This window comes from Poecile atricapillus, chromosome 17 (assembly GCF_030490865.1).
Source record: "Poecile atricapillus isolate bPoeAtr1 chromosome 17, bPoeAtr1.hap1, whole genome shotgun sequence".
In the NCBI taxonomy this organism is placed as follows: domain Eukaryota; kingdom Metazoa; phylum Chordata; class Aves; order Passeriformes; family Paridae; genus Poecile; species Poecile atricapillus.
The window spans coordinates 992,771-1,005,429 of NC_081265.1; the positions used below are offsets into that span (position 1 = coordinate 992,771).

General features: G+C 57.5%; 1 protein-coding gene across 7 annotated transcripts in view; it reads left to right on the plus strand.

Moving 5' to 3' along the window:
• The window catches only part of BAIAP2 (BAR/IMD domain containing adaptor protein 2), a 39,791-nt gene that overhangs the window by 2,419 nt on the left and 24,713 nt on the right, over nucleotides 1-12,659 (plus strand). For all 7 annotated transcript variants that reach the window (XR_009279035.1, XM_058852178.1, XM_058852184.1 and 4 more), the window contains exons 2-3: nucleotides 4,495-4,570; nucleotides 6,366-6,452. Coding sequence is in view for 6 of the 7 variants with exons in the window: in XM_058852178.1 (XP_058708161.1) it covers nucleotides 4,495-4,570; nucleotides 6,366-6,452 (163 nt within the window). In the remaining variant the exon portion in view is untranslated. The remainder of the gene's footprint in view (nucleotides 1-4,494; nucleotides 4,571-6,365; nucleotides 6,453-12,659) is intronic.

Below are 12,659 nucleotides of genomic sequence, written 5' to 3' on the forward strand. Positions count from 1 at the left end.
CATTTTTTCATGCGGAAGATGGGTTCGCAGCGGTGTGCGAGTAGCTCGGCGTTTGAAGAGGTGTTTGCCTAACAACACCCCGAGCTCGGAGCTGAATTGTGCAGAGACGTGGACAGAATTCCTGAGGGTCCTTTGCTCCCTGTCAGCTGCAGTCGATGTTCCTGTGGTATCACAACCTCTGCTCCCCATGCCCAGCTCCAGAGGGATGGGAGCGATTCCTCCTCGAGTGGTTCAGGAGGGAGGCTGTGGCTGCTTTGGTGGCTTTGGCAGCGGAGGGATGATGATGTGTGTGGCAGAGGAGGGAGCAGGCAGCCCGTGGCACCCCAAATGCCATGTCCTGTGCTCCCCGCTCTCTGCTCCCAGCCGTGGGACATCGGGGGCTCTGAGCACGCCAGGGATCGCCGGCACCGCTCCGATCCACAGCACCAGGGCTCTGCCCCGGCACTGCCGCGGGCTCTGGGGTGGCCACGCTGCTCCATCCCCTGCCAGCCTGGCAGAGCATCCCTGGCTCCTGGAGACGGGACAGCTGCAGAGCCAGGAGCTGGGGAGCTCCCCGTGCTGCCACAGCTCCTGCCGGGGCTGCCCGCTGCTCCCGGGGTGCTGCTCTGCCCTCGGGGGCTGCCTGTGCCCAGCCTGGCCCTGGTTAAGGTTTCAGTGCTGTGCTCGTGTTGCAGGGCAGGGCACGGGGCGCTGCTCGCAGCTCCGGAGCCCCTCGGTGCCACAGCTCTGGGGAGGGGACTGGGGGACCCTTGTGGCTCCTCGCTGGAGATCCCAGCCCCGAGGACTCGAGGGTGGCCGTGCCTTGCAGGGGGAAGCACTGCTGGGTTCAGGCCCTGCAGTGCTGGGGTGCTCCGTGCCCCGTGTGGATCCTCATCCCAGTCCCCTTCAGACCCAGACCCCGACACAAGATGTTCAGAGCTCTTGCCCTGAGACTTGGGTCCTCTTGTCCCTTGGTGCGACAGCCAGGAGAAACTAAATGCTTTTAGATGGGGACTGGTTTTTTCCCTGATTTTGCCAGCTGGGCTCTTTCTTGACAGAAACTTGGCTCTTGAAACCCCCAGGGCTGCTCCTGATGGCGCTGGGCAGGACAAGCTGTGATGGAGGAGGCAGTGCTGGGCTTTGCTGGGCATTAAATATTGATGGGGACATGATGAAGGTGCTCCTGGAGCAGGGCTGACCCATTTAGACACAAAACTTCCTTAGAGCTGAGCTGCTTCTGCAGTGTGACAATGGCAGGGGACTGGTGCTGCCGCTCCATCCACGGTCACCCAGGGAAGCCCAGGCCCCTGGGCAGTGTCAGTCCTGCAGGGAGCCACAAAATCCCTCAGAAGGTTGGAAAAGGCCTCTGAGACCATCAGATCCATTCCCTCATCACTGCCAAGGCCACTGAGCCACGTCCCCAGGTGCCACATCCGTGTCTGAGCCCTTCCAGGGATGTGCTCAGGGCTTGTGCAGGACCTGCCTGAGCCAGGAGGAGCCTGAGCCACGTTCAATCCCAGCTTGAGTTGGACTTAAACCTGGGATTTAGGAGCTGGGCTTCCATGATCCTTGTGGGCTCCTTCCACGCTCAGGATATTTTATTCTTTTCCATGATTCTAAACTTTTCCTTGTGGGCTTGGAGCATCCTGGCTGTAGCTGGAGTGAGCTCAGAGGGGAGAAAAGGAACCTTGTTTCTGTTGCCTTTTCCCCCACCAAACGGAGCAGAGCCGTGTCCTGGAGACCTTGTGCTTTGCATTAGTTTCATTTTTGGCAGCTGAATAAAGCCGTGCCAATCCCGGAGAGCTGAGTGGTATTACCCAGGGAATTCAGCACAGTGGAACAAAGCAAAGCCCTTTCAACCCTTGGCTGCCAGGTTTTGTGTCTGTGTTTTTCTGAACTCTGCCCAGGCAGCCCATGGAAGGAAAACAACTTGTGGGTGCTGCTGAGGGGGCAAAATCTGGGGAGAATGAGATTTGCTTTCATTGCCACAGAGTTACTGAATATTTGCTGGTGTCCTGCAAACCTGGATTCACCTCTCCCGTGGGGGACAGCCCTGCCAGAGCCCCTCGTCCCCCCACGGAGGGGGATGAGCCCTGTGCTGGCAGGGGAGCAGCTCCAGCACACCCCTGCCTGTGGGGCTGATGCTGTTGAGCCATTCCATGGCACAAATCTGTTCATTTTCCACTCTTTGTCCTTGGAGCTCTGGGGCTCTCACCTGGAGGGGGTGTGAAGGCTCTGGAGCCACCTTCCCTTCCCACCCCAGGAGTGAGAGGAAGGCTTGGAAAAGGCTATTTTTATCTCTGGAGTGAGGAGCCCTTTTCACCGCTCTCATCCTGCCAGGCTGTTTTTGTTGGAGGCTCCAGACAATGTTTTAAAAACACTCACTTTCAGCAAACTTCCTCCTGGGGGTTGGTGAATTTTATTTGGCCAGCACAGAGTCACCTCCCCGCTCCTTCGGCCGCTCTGTGAGACCCTTTGGGGGCTTTTATCTCTTTATTTGTTGCTTTAAAACCTCTCCTGTGGATCAGTGCGGAGCAGGACCTGCCCTGAGCAGTGCCAGGGCTGGGTTGTGATTTGATTCCCTCTGGTTTGGGTAAGATGTGCTGAATTCCGGGCACTGCTTTGTCTGGGGATCCTGTTCCATCATTAATTCCCTCGGTTTCGTGCTCGGGACGATGTGTTTACACGGGCACTGCTGAGAAAATCACACTATTTACATATCCCTGTGCACATCCACGTACACAAACACCGCTCTGAACCTGCAAACCGCCGAAAAATCTCCTCCCTGCAGAAATCCTGCCAACATTTCTGCTGCTTAAACAGTGCTCAGCCTCAGAGCGCTCGGGCTGAGCTGGTGGAGGCTGCAGCAGGGGATCTGCCAGAGCTGGGGACGTGTCCCTGTCCCTGCCCTGTGGGGTAACCCAGGGAGATTTTGGGCTGGAGTTAAATGTGATGTGGGCAGGATGGAGCAATCCTCGCCAGTGGTAATTAACTCCTGTGCAATTGTCTCCTACACGCTGCACAACACCTGGCTTGTTGCTACAGGTTCATTTTCTCCTTTCACGCTGAGCACATCCACCAAACTGCTCTGAGCTGCCCCAAAACACCTTCCAGGGACCCTGCCTTGCTGGCCCGAAGCCACAATTAGCGGGACAGCTCCTCATTAGGCCGGTCAATCATCTTCTGGCCTTTGCAGTTGTGGCTGGTGCTGTGAGGAGCTGCTGGGGACAGGCTCTGGGGACATCTCAGCCATCCTCAGCCTGCTGCTCCCAGCAGCCGGGAAGGATTAACAGGATTTCTCCTGAAACACCAGCACTGGGGTGATGCCAGCCCTCTGAGGGGTGCAGAGTCCTGCGCAGAGGAACCCAAAAAGGGCTGTCTGCAGCCAAGAAGGCTCTGGCTGAGCCCTGCACACGTGGGGAGAAAATTCAGCTGTCAGACTCAAGGGCCGGGCAGCAGGAACTGGGATAAAAATGCCTCAGGCAGAAAATGAGCTTTATAGTGTTCGGGCAGCCTCGGATGAGGTGACAGATGCTTAATCAGCTTATTCCCCGTAAGTGTCTGCCTGTCTTCCCTCCCTGCCCGGGGTGGGACTCTGCCGGCAGCCCGGGGGTGCAGAGCCCCCATCCCAGCGGGAATGGCCTTGGTGCATCCCTGCTCGGGGCTGTTTGGGGCTCCGAGCTCCGCTCTCAGGTGGCACCTTGGGTGTCCCCAGGGTGGGGCAGGGGATGGGGACCAGCCCCGGGCTGGCACTGGGCTCGTTCCGGGGGATCCCGGAGAGTGGAGGCTGTGCCTGTCCCGGGGCTGGGCTGGGATCGGTGTCGGGGTGAGGGCTGGCAGGGAGGGCTGTGCCTGCGGGGCCCAGCACACAAAGAGCCCTTCTTCCTCTGCCTGATCCGATTATTCCTTCCCCCACCTGAACCGAGGGCGCTGGAGCGAGGCAGGGAGAGCTCAGGGAGCGCTGCCCGTGTTCGCCCCCAGCTCTGGGCAGGTGGGCACTGCCCCCGGTGCTACCCAGGGACAGCTCCTGGCACAGCTCAGGGGCTGCTGGGGGCTCTGCTCGCCTCACTCCTGGCTGGAATTCTGCTCTCCAGCCCTTCCTGCCTGTCTGGGATGGGCTGGGCTGCTGCTGCTCTCCGTGGCCATCCTGGGAGCAGGACATCCCCTGCCACCACTCCCCGCTCTTGGGGCACCTCCCTGCTTGCTCCGAGGGCTGCTGCTGCCCCAAACAGCCACTTGCAGCTGCTGTTATGGTTATTTTTTGCCATAGCTGATAATTTTCTGGTTGGGGCACTCACTTTCCCCTCCTGGAGAAGCAGAGCCCCCTCGTTCTTGTCCCTGTGGTGCTCAAACCCAGCTTGGTCCTCCCCAGTGAAGCTGCAGGATGAGGGAGGATCCTGGGGCATCTTCCAGGGAGCTGGGGGGATGTTTTTGCTTTGTCTTTGTCGAGCACAGAGCTGTTCACTCCACCTCCCACCATCCCTGCTAACCCCAGCGCTGTTCTCTTCCCTTTAGACAATCATGGAGCAGTTCAATCCCAGCCTCAGGAATTTCATTTCTATGGGGAAGACCTATGAAAAAGCCTTAGCAAGTAAGTGACGTTGGGGCTGCCAGGCTGGGGACGGGGGAAAGCTGGAAAATCTTTGGTTTTTGTTGGAAATCTTCGGGGTTTTGTTGAAAAGTTCCTCGTTCCCGTGGGGAAGGAGCTGGGAGGACGATTCTTGGACCTCGCTGGGATGTGCAAGGCCATGGATGTGGGAGAGATCCCAGGGAGAAAATGCTGGGAAGCAGCAGGATAACAAAACACATCCCCAAGCAGTTCATCTTTAATGCTTGTTTGAAACATTGAGAATTGAGGTTTTAAGTTCTGCTTAAAGAGGTGTTATTGAAATGTTTAAATTGCCCAGAAGAATGAAGAGAAGGGAAAAGCCTCAAAGCCTTGATGGCAGCTGTTGATTGGGAATGCAGATTTAAGTGATCAGAAGGAAGCTAGGAATTTATTAAACCCCAAAATTGATCATTTTGACTTCAATTTGCTTTGTGCACTGCCTGGGCTCTCCTCAGCTGGGTTTTAAGGAGGTTTAAGCTTTGCTCAACCCAGAGCCATGTTTTTCCAGGGAGGGCTCTGCTCCCTTCAGAGCTGCACGGGTCTCCTGGATTTTATTTTTGAATAAAATGTGAATATTCCCGTGGGGGAGAGTCTGTCATCATCTTCAGCCAGCAGGGGAAAAACACTTTGGTGTGTCCTGTCCTGAAGTGCCGGGATTTGGGACCCGACCTTTGGGAAGGGTCGCTGCTCCCGCTCCTGCCTGCAGCACGATTTCTGTCCCTCACGTCAGGTGAGGCTCCTGGCTGTTTCCATCAGGATTTTTAATCCCTCCCCCTGTTCCCAGGTGCCCCGGACACAGCGTCCTGCCAGCGCTGGGCACTGGTTTAAACTGGGATTTAATGAATCAGCCGGCCGTGACGGGGATGTGCCCGTCCAGCTCCGCTGCTCAGGGGCTGCGGACTCTGATCCCAGGGAAAGGGCACGGGGCACCCTCATGGGCAGAATTCCTTTCCCAGCAATTCCTGGGGGTGCCAGCGCAGTGGGGCTCACGATTTGGGGGTGCTTTTCCCTGCTGGTTCCCTCCTGGCAGCAGGGAAGGGAGCAGAGGCAGGGTCTGACAGGGAGAGGAGCTGCTTCCCCTTGGGATTGTGTTTTTAATTTGTTCTCCTGAAACCTCCTCCCTTTACCTCAGTTAACTGCAGTTACCTGGGAGCTGGATCTGTTCATCCCCTGTCCCACCAAGCGTGCCTGGGATGAGCACTGGGATCGCTGGGCTCGTGCTTTTCCCACAGCCCTGCTGTGAAAGCGCCCTGCAGCCAAGGATCTTCCTGTCATTTTTTAACTTGGCTTGGAGCATCCTTCCCCTCGGATGGCCGAGCTGGGGGGCAGCTGGAGGAAGGGCAGAGCCCAGGAGGCAGAGCAGAGGCAGCGTTGGAAGGCTGGGGCTGTACAGCGTGTTCTGTGATTAGAGGAAACCCCCTGCTTATCTGATTAGAGTCGAGTGTGTAGCTGGAATGTCAACAAACAAGGCTGAACTATAATGAAAGTCTGTGATATTCAATTATTCCGCAGTGATTTCTCCGAGCAGCATTAGCAGCCTGATGCTTGCACTGCAATGAAAACCACCCCAGTCCTGCACGTACCTTTTTTAATCCTAAATTACCCTGTAATCTCACTGCTCCAGCTTTCTTTCCTCGCTTTTCCTCTGTTTGTTGTGTGGTCTCTCCCCGTGGGGTTAAGCCCTTTGAGGTAATACCTGTTTTAGTGTCTCCTCAGTGCCCAGAAGTTCTAACAGCCATTAAGGAGAACATAACCTCTATTTTTTGGTGCTTTTTAGGCATGACATACGCAGCAAAAGGGTACTTTGATGCTCTGGTGAAGATGGGAGAGCTGGCCAGTGAAAGCCAGGGATCGAAAGAATTGGGTAAGTCCCCAGTTTGCTGCTAAAACGGAGCTGCAGGTTCCCAGGCCAGGAACAAAACAGATCTTTGGGGCTGCTGGGGTGAACAAGCTCAGCGTGGAGCTGATCCTGCCTTGTCCCACTGGCAGCAGTGTCTGTATTTGCTGTTAATGCAGTTTGGGAGAGCCCCTGATGCCCTCAGTGGCAGGGCTTTGGCTCCTGGTGATTTTGGAGAGCAGTTTGTGGTGGTTTTTTCTCACTTGGCAGAGGAGAAGCAGCAGATTTGGCCAGGGAGCTGGGGCTGAGCTGCCCCTGGGGCTGTGCTGGGGATGTCTCCCTGTGCCCTCGTGTTTGCCCAATCGATGTGGAACGTCACGAGCTGTGGCTGCTGCCTCCTTCCCCTTCCTCACACTCATTTCCCTGGTAAATCCTTTGGGAGCTGCTTTTCCAGTCTCCCTATTGCCCCGACATCCTCCTGTGTCCGTCCTCCTCACAGCCGTGGGTCGAGGTGACCGTCCCAGTGTCCCCCGTGGTTTGAGGTGACCATCCCAGTGTCCCCCATGGTTCGAGGTGATCCTCCAAGTGTCCCCTGTGGTTTGAGGTGACTGTCCCAGTGTCCCCATGGTTTGAGGTGACCATCCCAGTGTCCCCTGTGGTTTGAGGTGACCATCCCAGTGTCCCCCGTGGTTTGAGGTGACCATCCCAGTGTCCCCCATGGTTTTAGGTGACTCTCCCAGTGTCCCCCGTGGTTTGAGGTGACTCTCTCAATGTCCCCCGTGGTTTGAGGTGGCTCTCTCAGTGTCCCCCGTGGTTTGAGGTGACTCTCTCCGTGTCCCCCATGGTTTGAGGTGACTCTCCCAGCTCCCCCCATGGTTTGAGGTGACCATCCCAGTGTCCCCCATGGCTTGAGGTGACCATCCCAGTGTCCCCCATGGTTTGAGGTGGCTCTCTCAGTGTCCCCCCATGGTTTGAGGTGACCATCCCAGTGTCCCCCATGGCTTGAGGTGACCATCCCAGTGTCCCCCATGGTTTGAGGTGACTCTCTCAGCTCTCCCCATGGTTTGAGGTGACTCTCTCCATGTCCCCCATGGTTTGAGGTGGCTCTCCCAGCTCCCCCTGGATGCTGCACCTTGTTGAGGCTCTCAAGAAGTGAGATTTGCCTTGGTCTCGTGTCTGTGCTGTCCCAGGTGAACCCCTCCTCCTCCTCCTCCTCCTCCTCCTCATCCTCCTCCTCCTCCTCCTCATCCTCCTCCTCCTCCTCCTCCTCCTCCTCCTCCTCCTCCTCCTCCTCCTCCTCCTCCTCCTCCTCCTCCCCCTCCATCCCTCCCGCAGCTCTGGCTCAGCGGCGATGGCAAAGTGCTCATTAAAGCATCTCTCCGGGGCAGGCAATTAACAGAGAGGTTGAGCTGAAACGACTCTAAAGGCTGAAGGAGTCGGGGAGCAGCCCCTGGGCTCTGGATTTGGTGTCAGACCCCGCTCCCCCCAGCCCTGCTGCTGCCTCGGAATTGTGCTGGGAAAGCAGTAAGTGTCTATGGAAACCGAGTCGTGGATTAAAGCTGCCTGCAGCAATCTGCTCGTGTTTAATAAATAAAACAAAGAGCTCTGTGTGCAGCGAGGGCTGGGAGGGAGCTGCCGCTGCCTCTCTGGGGCTCAGGGGCTCCCCAGCTCTGCCCTCCTGCGAGGGACCTTTGGGGCAGCCTGAGCAGAGGGCAGGAGCTTGGGGACCCCCACTTCAGACCTGGATTTGGGGACTTGTGGCCTTGGTTCCTCGCCGAAGGACAAGGTCTCGATGTCCTTGTGTGGAGCTGTGTGTGGCTCGAGTATTTTGGGGTTGAAAAGGTTTCCAAATCAGTGCTCCTTCCCCTCCTGGTGTGGACACATCCCAGGGAGGCTCCTCAGCCTCGTGCTCTGCTGATCCTGCTGATATTTGCTGTGGCAGCTGCTCCGGGCAGGAGAAAGTTGAGATAAAATTTCTGGCTGCAGCTCAGTGGAGCTGATAACAGCTGGGACACAGCCCCCACCCAGCAGATGTGCAAACAGGGGCTGAGAGCTCCTCTGGCTCGGGGCTGCCAAAGGTGCAGCTTTTCCTGGGAACACCTTTTGCCTTATCGCTCCCTGGGCTGGGAATGCCGACAGTGCCGGGAACGGGCTCGGGGTTATTTCATAGGATCACAGACTGGTTTGGGCTGGAAGGGACCCTAAAGCCACCCAGTGCCACCCCAGCTGTGGCAGGGACATCTCCCACAGTCCCAGGGTGCTCCAAGCCCCGTCCAGCCTGGCCTTGGGCACTGCCAAGGATCCAGGGGAATTCATTTTAGAGCAGCCAACAGGAATTCTCCCAATGCTGCTTCCATGAATGTTGTGCCCCCCAGCTCCCTCCCTGGGTGGGATTTTCTTCCATGAGTTTGTAGGGAAAACTGCTTCAAGATGGCAGCCAGCACCGTGGGATGCTGTGGAACTGCAGCTCATGTTCCCTGCCTCCATGGACAAAAATCTGGGATAAATGTTTCCCCCCAAACCCTCTCTTTGCTGTCCTGGTGTCCCTGCTGGTGTCCCAGCCCAGCCCTGCGGTGCTGCAGGTTTGTCTCGTGGGACACGGAGCCCTCTGGAGCTCTGCTCTGGGCTCAGCTCCTGCCTGCCCGTGGGGCTGCTTAAGCACTGTGCATTTTTCCTGAATTCCCCATCAGATTTTAGGAACTGTGTGCAGACGGGATAATCCCGCGTGGGAATGGAAAAGTGGCGATAATAGGGATAACAACGCACCCGAGCTGTAATCGGCTCTGGGGGCTGAGTTTTCAGGTGCAAGTGTCTGGTGGGGCCTGTCTGAACCCCACTGCCGGGGTTTGGGGGGTGCAGAACGGGGCTTTGGGGTGTTCTGAACCCCAGAGGTGCTCTGAGCTCCTCAGGGTGGAGCTGGCACTGCCCCAGAGCAGCACAAGGGTCGGTTTGCTCTGTGCATTCCCTGCTGGCATTTGGGATCAGGTCTGTGCCCACAGGTGCCCTTGAGAGAGGCTCCTGGGGCTGTTCCTCACCCCTCGGTGCTTGTGGCAGTGCCTTTAGGGGAGATGAGCTGCTCTGAGGGGAACAGGGACGGTTTGCAGCCCCTTCCAAGGAGCTCCAGCCTCATGCATGAGTCCTCGGGTGACTTTGGCCCTTGTCCAGCTCCTGCCTAGGTCCCTTGGATGCTGCTCAAAATGTCGTTTCTTTTGTCCTTCCTGAAAACTAGGCCATGACAAAGTCAAGGAAAGGGGTTTTCTTCTCCTGGTGAGCAGAGCTGGAGTCATTTCCCCCGGGAGGCTGGGGCAGGAAGCACCTCCAGGGCTGCAGGTGGATTTTGCTCAGCACTTGTTTCTGGGAGCTCCCTGAAGCTGCTCTGGGTGCCACTCCAGGCTGTGAAAGGGCAGTAATTGCTCAACTGTTGTGGAGCTGAAAGGAGCCCCTGGCACATCATTTTTATTTCCACAATAAAATCAGGATGTGGCACCTTCATGGCTTGGATGAGATTTTACACCTCAGCCAGTTCCACCCCTGCCATGGGCAGGGACAGCTCCCACTGTCCCAGCCTGCTCCAAGCCCTGATCCTGGACACTTCCAGGGGCATCCCTGGCTTCAAACTCTCTCCCCTGCAGCTCTGGGCCTGTCCCAGCTGCCGGTGATCCCGAGGCTTTGTGCTGCAGCAGATCCTGTGGGAACAGGGCTGGATCTGTTCATGGCTTTGTGGTTGCTTTGGGCAGATGCCTCCTGCAGCAGCGAGGTGTGGGCACGGATCCCAGGGGTGCCAGAGGAGGCTGTGGAGCCCCGAGGGGGATCGGGGACTGCTGGAGCTGCTGGTGCCCACTGGGAACCGCTCAGGCCACACACAGACCTGCAGGAAATATTTTCCTGTGATTTGTGGCAGTGTCCCTGCTGTGGAGGTGAGCTCCTGCCTGCGAGCCGAGATCTTTGTGGCGATCCTTTAAATTCGGCCTCAGCAATTCGCTGACGCCTTGTGGGTGCCGGCTTTGTGCTGGTGGAAGGAAGGAGGCTGCAGGGGTGGGCTTGCCGAGGGTGCAGAGACACGAGACAATCCTCTCAAAGCCTTCTGCTGCCTCAGGACGGGGCTTTTCCTCTGCCTCCATCCCTGCCACGAGGAGCAGGCGGCCGGGGCTCCTCACCAAGCTGTGTTTGTGGTGCTGGTGGAGGGCTGTAAATGAGCATCTGTGAGGAGCATGTGGCCTGGCTGGGGCTCCCAGCGTGTGGCAGATGTGTGAAACGTCTGGGTGTCACCTTCCCTGGCGATGGTGGCAGCTTCCAGGATTCCCACCTGCCGTGTGCCTGGGAAGGATCCTGCAGGGATGCTCCCTCCTTTTGGGGGAATGGAGGGGTCCTGTGTGTGTCCTGCTGGTTTCTGCATCCATCAGCACTGGGGGGAGCTTGGCAGGTTTGAGGAGGGGTTTTGTGTGGCCAGCTCCAGGTCCTGGAGGTGTTTGCTGCCCCTCTGGAGCAGAGGGATCGGGTCTGGGGGCCAGGCTGTGCACTCAGGGGTGTTTAATGAACCAGTGCCACCAGTATGGCTCCTGCCACTGCACTGGGGCTCACTGGGCTGTGCATCCTGCTGCAGATCCAGGACTGGGCCCCATCCAGGGCTCTGGGGGGGCAGGGAACATCCCAGTCTCCGATGGTGATCCCTGCTGAAAGGAACAATGACAGCTGGCCAGCCCTGGAGCCAGGTACCAGGAGCTGGGAACACAAACCCCAGGGTGCCTTGGGAAGCTTCTGCTTTTCCCTTTACCTGGTCTCTCGATAAATAAATAAATGAAAAGAAATAAAAAATGCCTTCAGCCGTGCCAGGCGGGGCTGGAGCAGCGCTGACGAGTCGCTGATGAATTATCAGCACATCGCCCAGTCCTCCGGGGCTGGCAGAAGTGAAACCCTTGTGGAAAGAGAGGAAAGGGATGAGTCAGCGTGGAGAAGCTGATTGTTTCCCCACACTCGTCTCCTTCCCACTGCACAGCGATCTCAGCAGTGCCACAGGAGCCTCGGCTGGGCTGGGAGAGCTCCCGGGCCCTGGGGAGCTGCTCTGGGCTGGGGCTGAGAGCCTGGGGCAGACTCTGCTGCTCGGAGGGAAGAGCAAAAGAAGTTGCAGAAGTTTTCAGTGGGATTGTTGAGGCTGGAAAAGCCCTCAGGATCAGAGAGCCCTGCCATGACCCCAGCCCACCATTAAACTGCCAGGTGCCACCTCTGCCTACACTGGGGTTTGCCTTAAATCTGTCTGGCTGAGACCCTCAGCACCGCTCTGCTGTGTGAGCAGGGTTATTGCTGGCTGGGTTTTAGGGGATGTGCCCAAGTCCTGAGCCCAGAAGCTGCTGGTGAGAGAGGGTCCCCTTGCAGGACAGCCTGGGCTGCTCCAGCCCTGCACACGTTCATTGATTAATGCATTTGGTATTTTTATTAGAAATGGCCCATATCCTGTTTTAGAGGCGAGTCAAAAAATAACCCTTGAGCCTCTGACAACTGCAAAACAACCCCCTGAGAGCTGGGTTCCCACCGCTTCCCCCTCTGGAGGGGCTCCCGTGCTGCCGGCAGGGATGGGAGGGATGTGGAACAACCTGTTCGCCTGTTGTGGGCTGGGTGTGGAAGGGAAGGGCCCACAATAGCTGCTATAGTTCTTCTCCCAGAGCGATACTGTGAGTCAGCCGCGAGCAGCAGCTCCTCCTCCCGGGTCCCCGGCAGCCTGCGGGGAGGGGAGAACCCCCGGCTCTGCCTCCTGCCCTTCCCCGCTGTGTTTGTACCTCTGGGTGTAGCTGGGATGCTTCACCCGGGCGTTCTTCACCTGGAGGAGGTGTGTTTTGGCAGCTCGGTGCTCCTGAGCTCCTGTCCTGCCGCACAAAGGGAGTTCAGGCGTTTTATTTACAAATCCCTCTGGCAGCTGGTGCAGAACGGCCCTGGCGTGGGTGGCAGTGCTGCTGCCAGGGCGTGTGCCCAGCTCCGTGGGGTGGTCCCCTCGGAATTTCACACTGGAAACCCTGGCACAGCGCCACAGGATCTTTGCCAAGTCGAATTTTGGGGTGTTTAGGCTTTCCAGCTACCGTGGTATCCCTTAGTCACGGCTGAGCTTCATCCCTGCAGCTCCGGGATGGGTTTGGGGTGAGATGTGTGGCACAGCCTCTCGTGGGCTGTGTTTTTTGGGGAGCAGCTGATGCCCTGCAGCTATCGGGGTGCCAGAGGTGCTCTGTGGGAATTCACATCGTG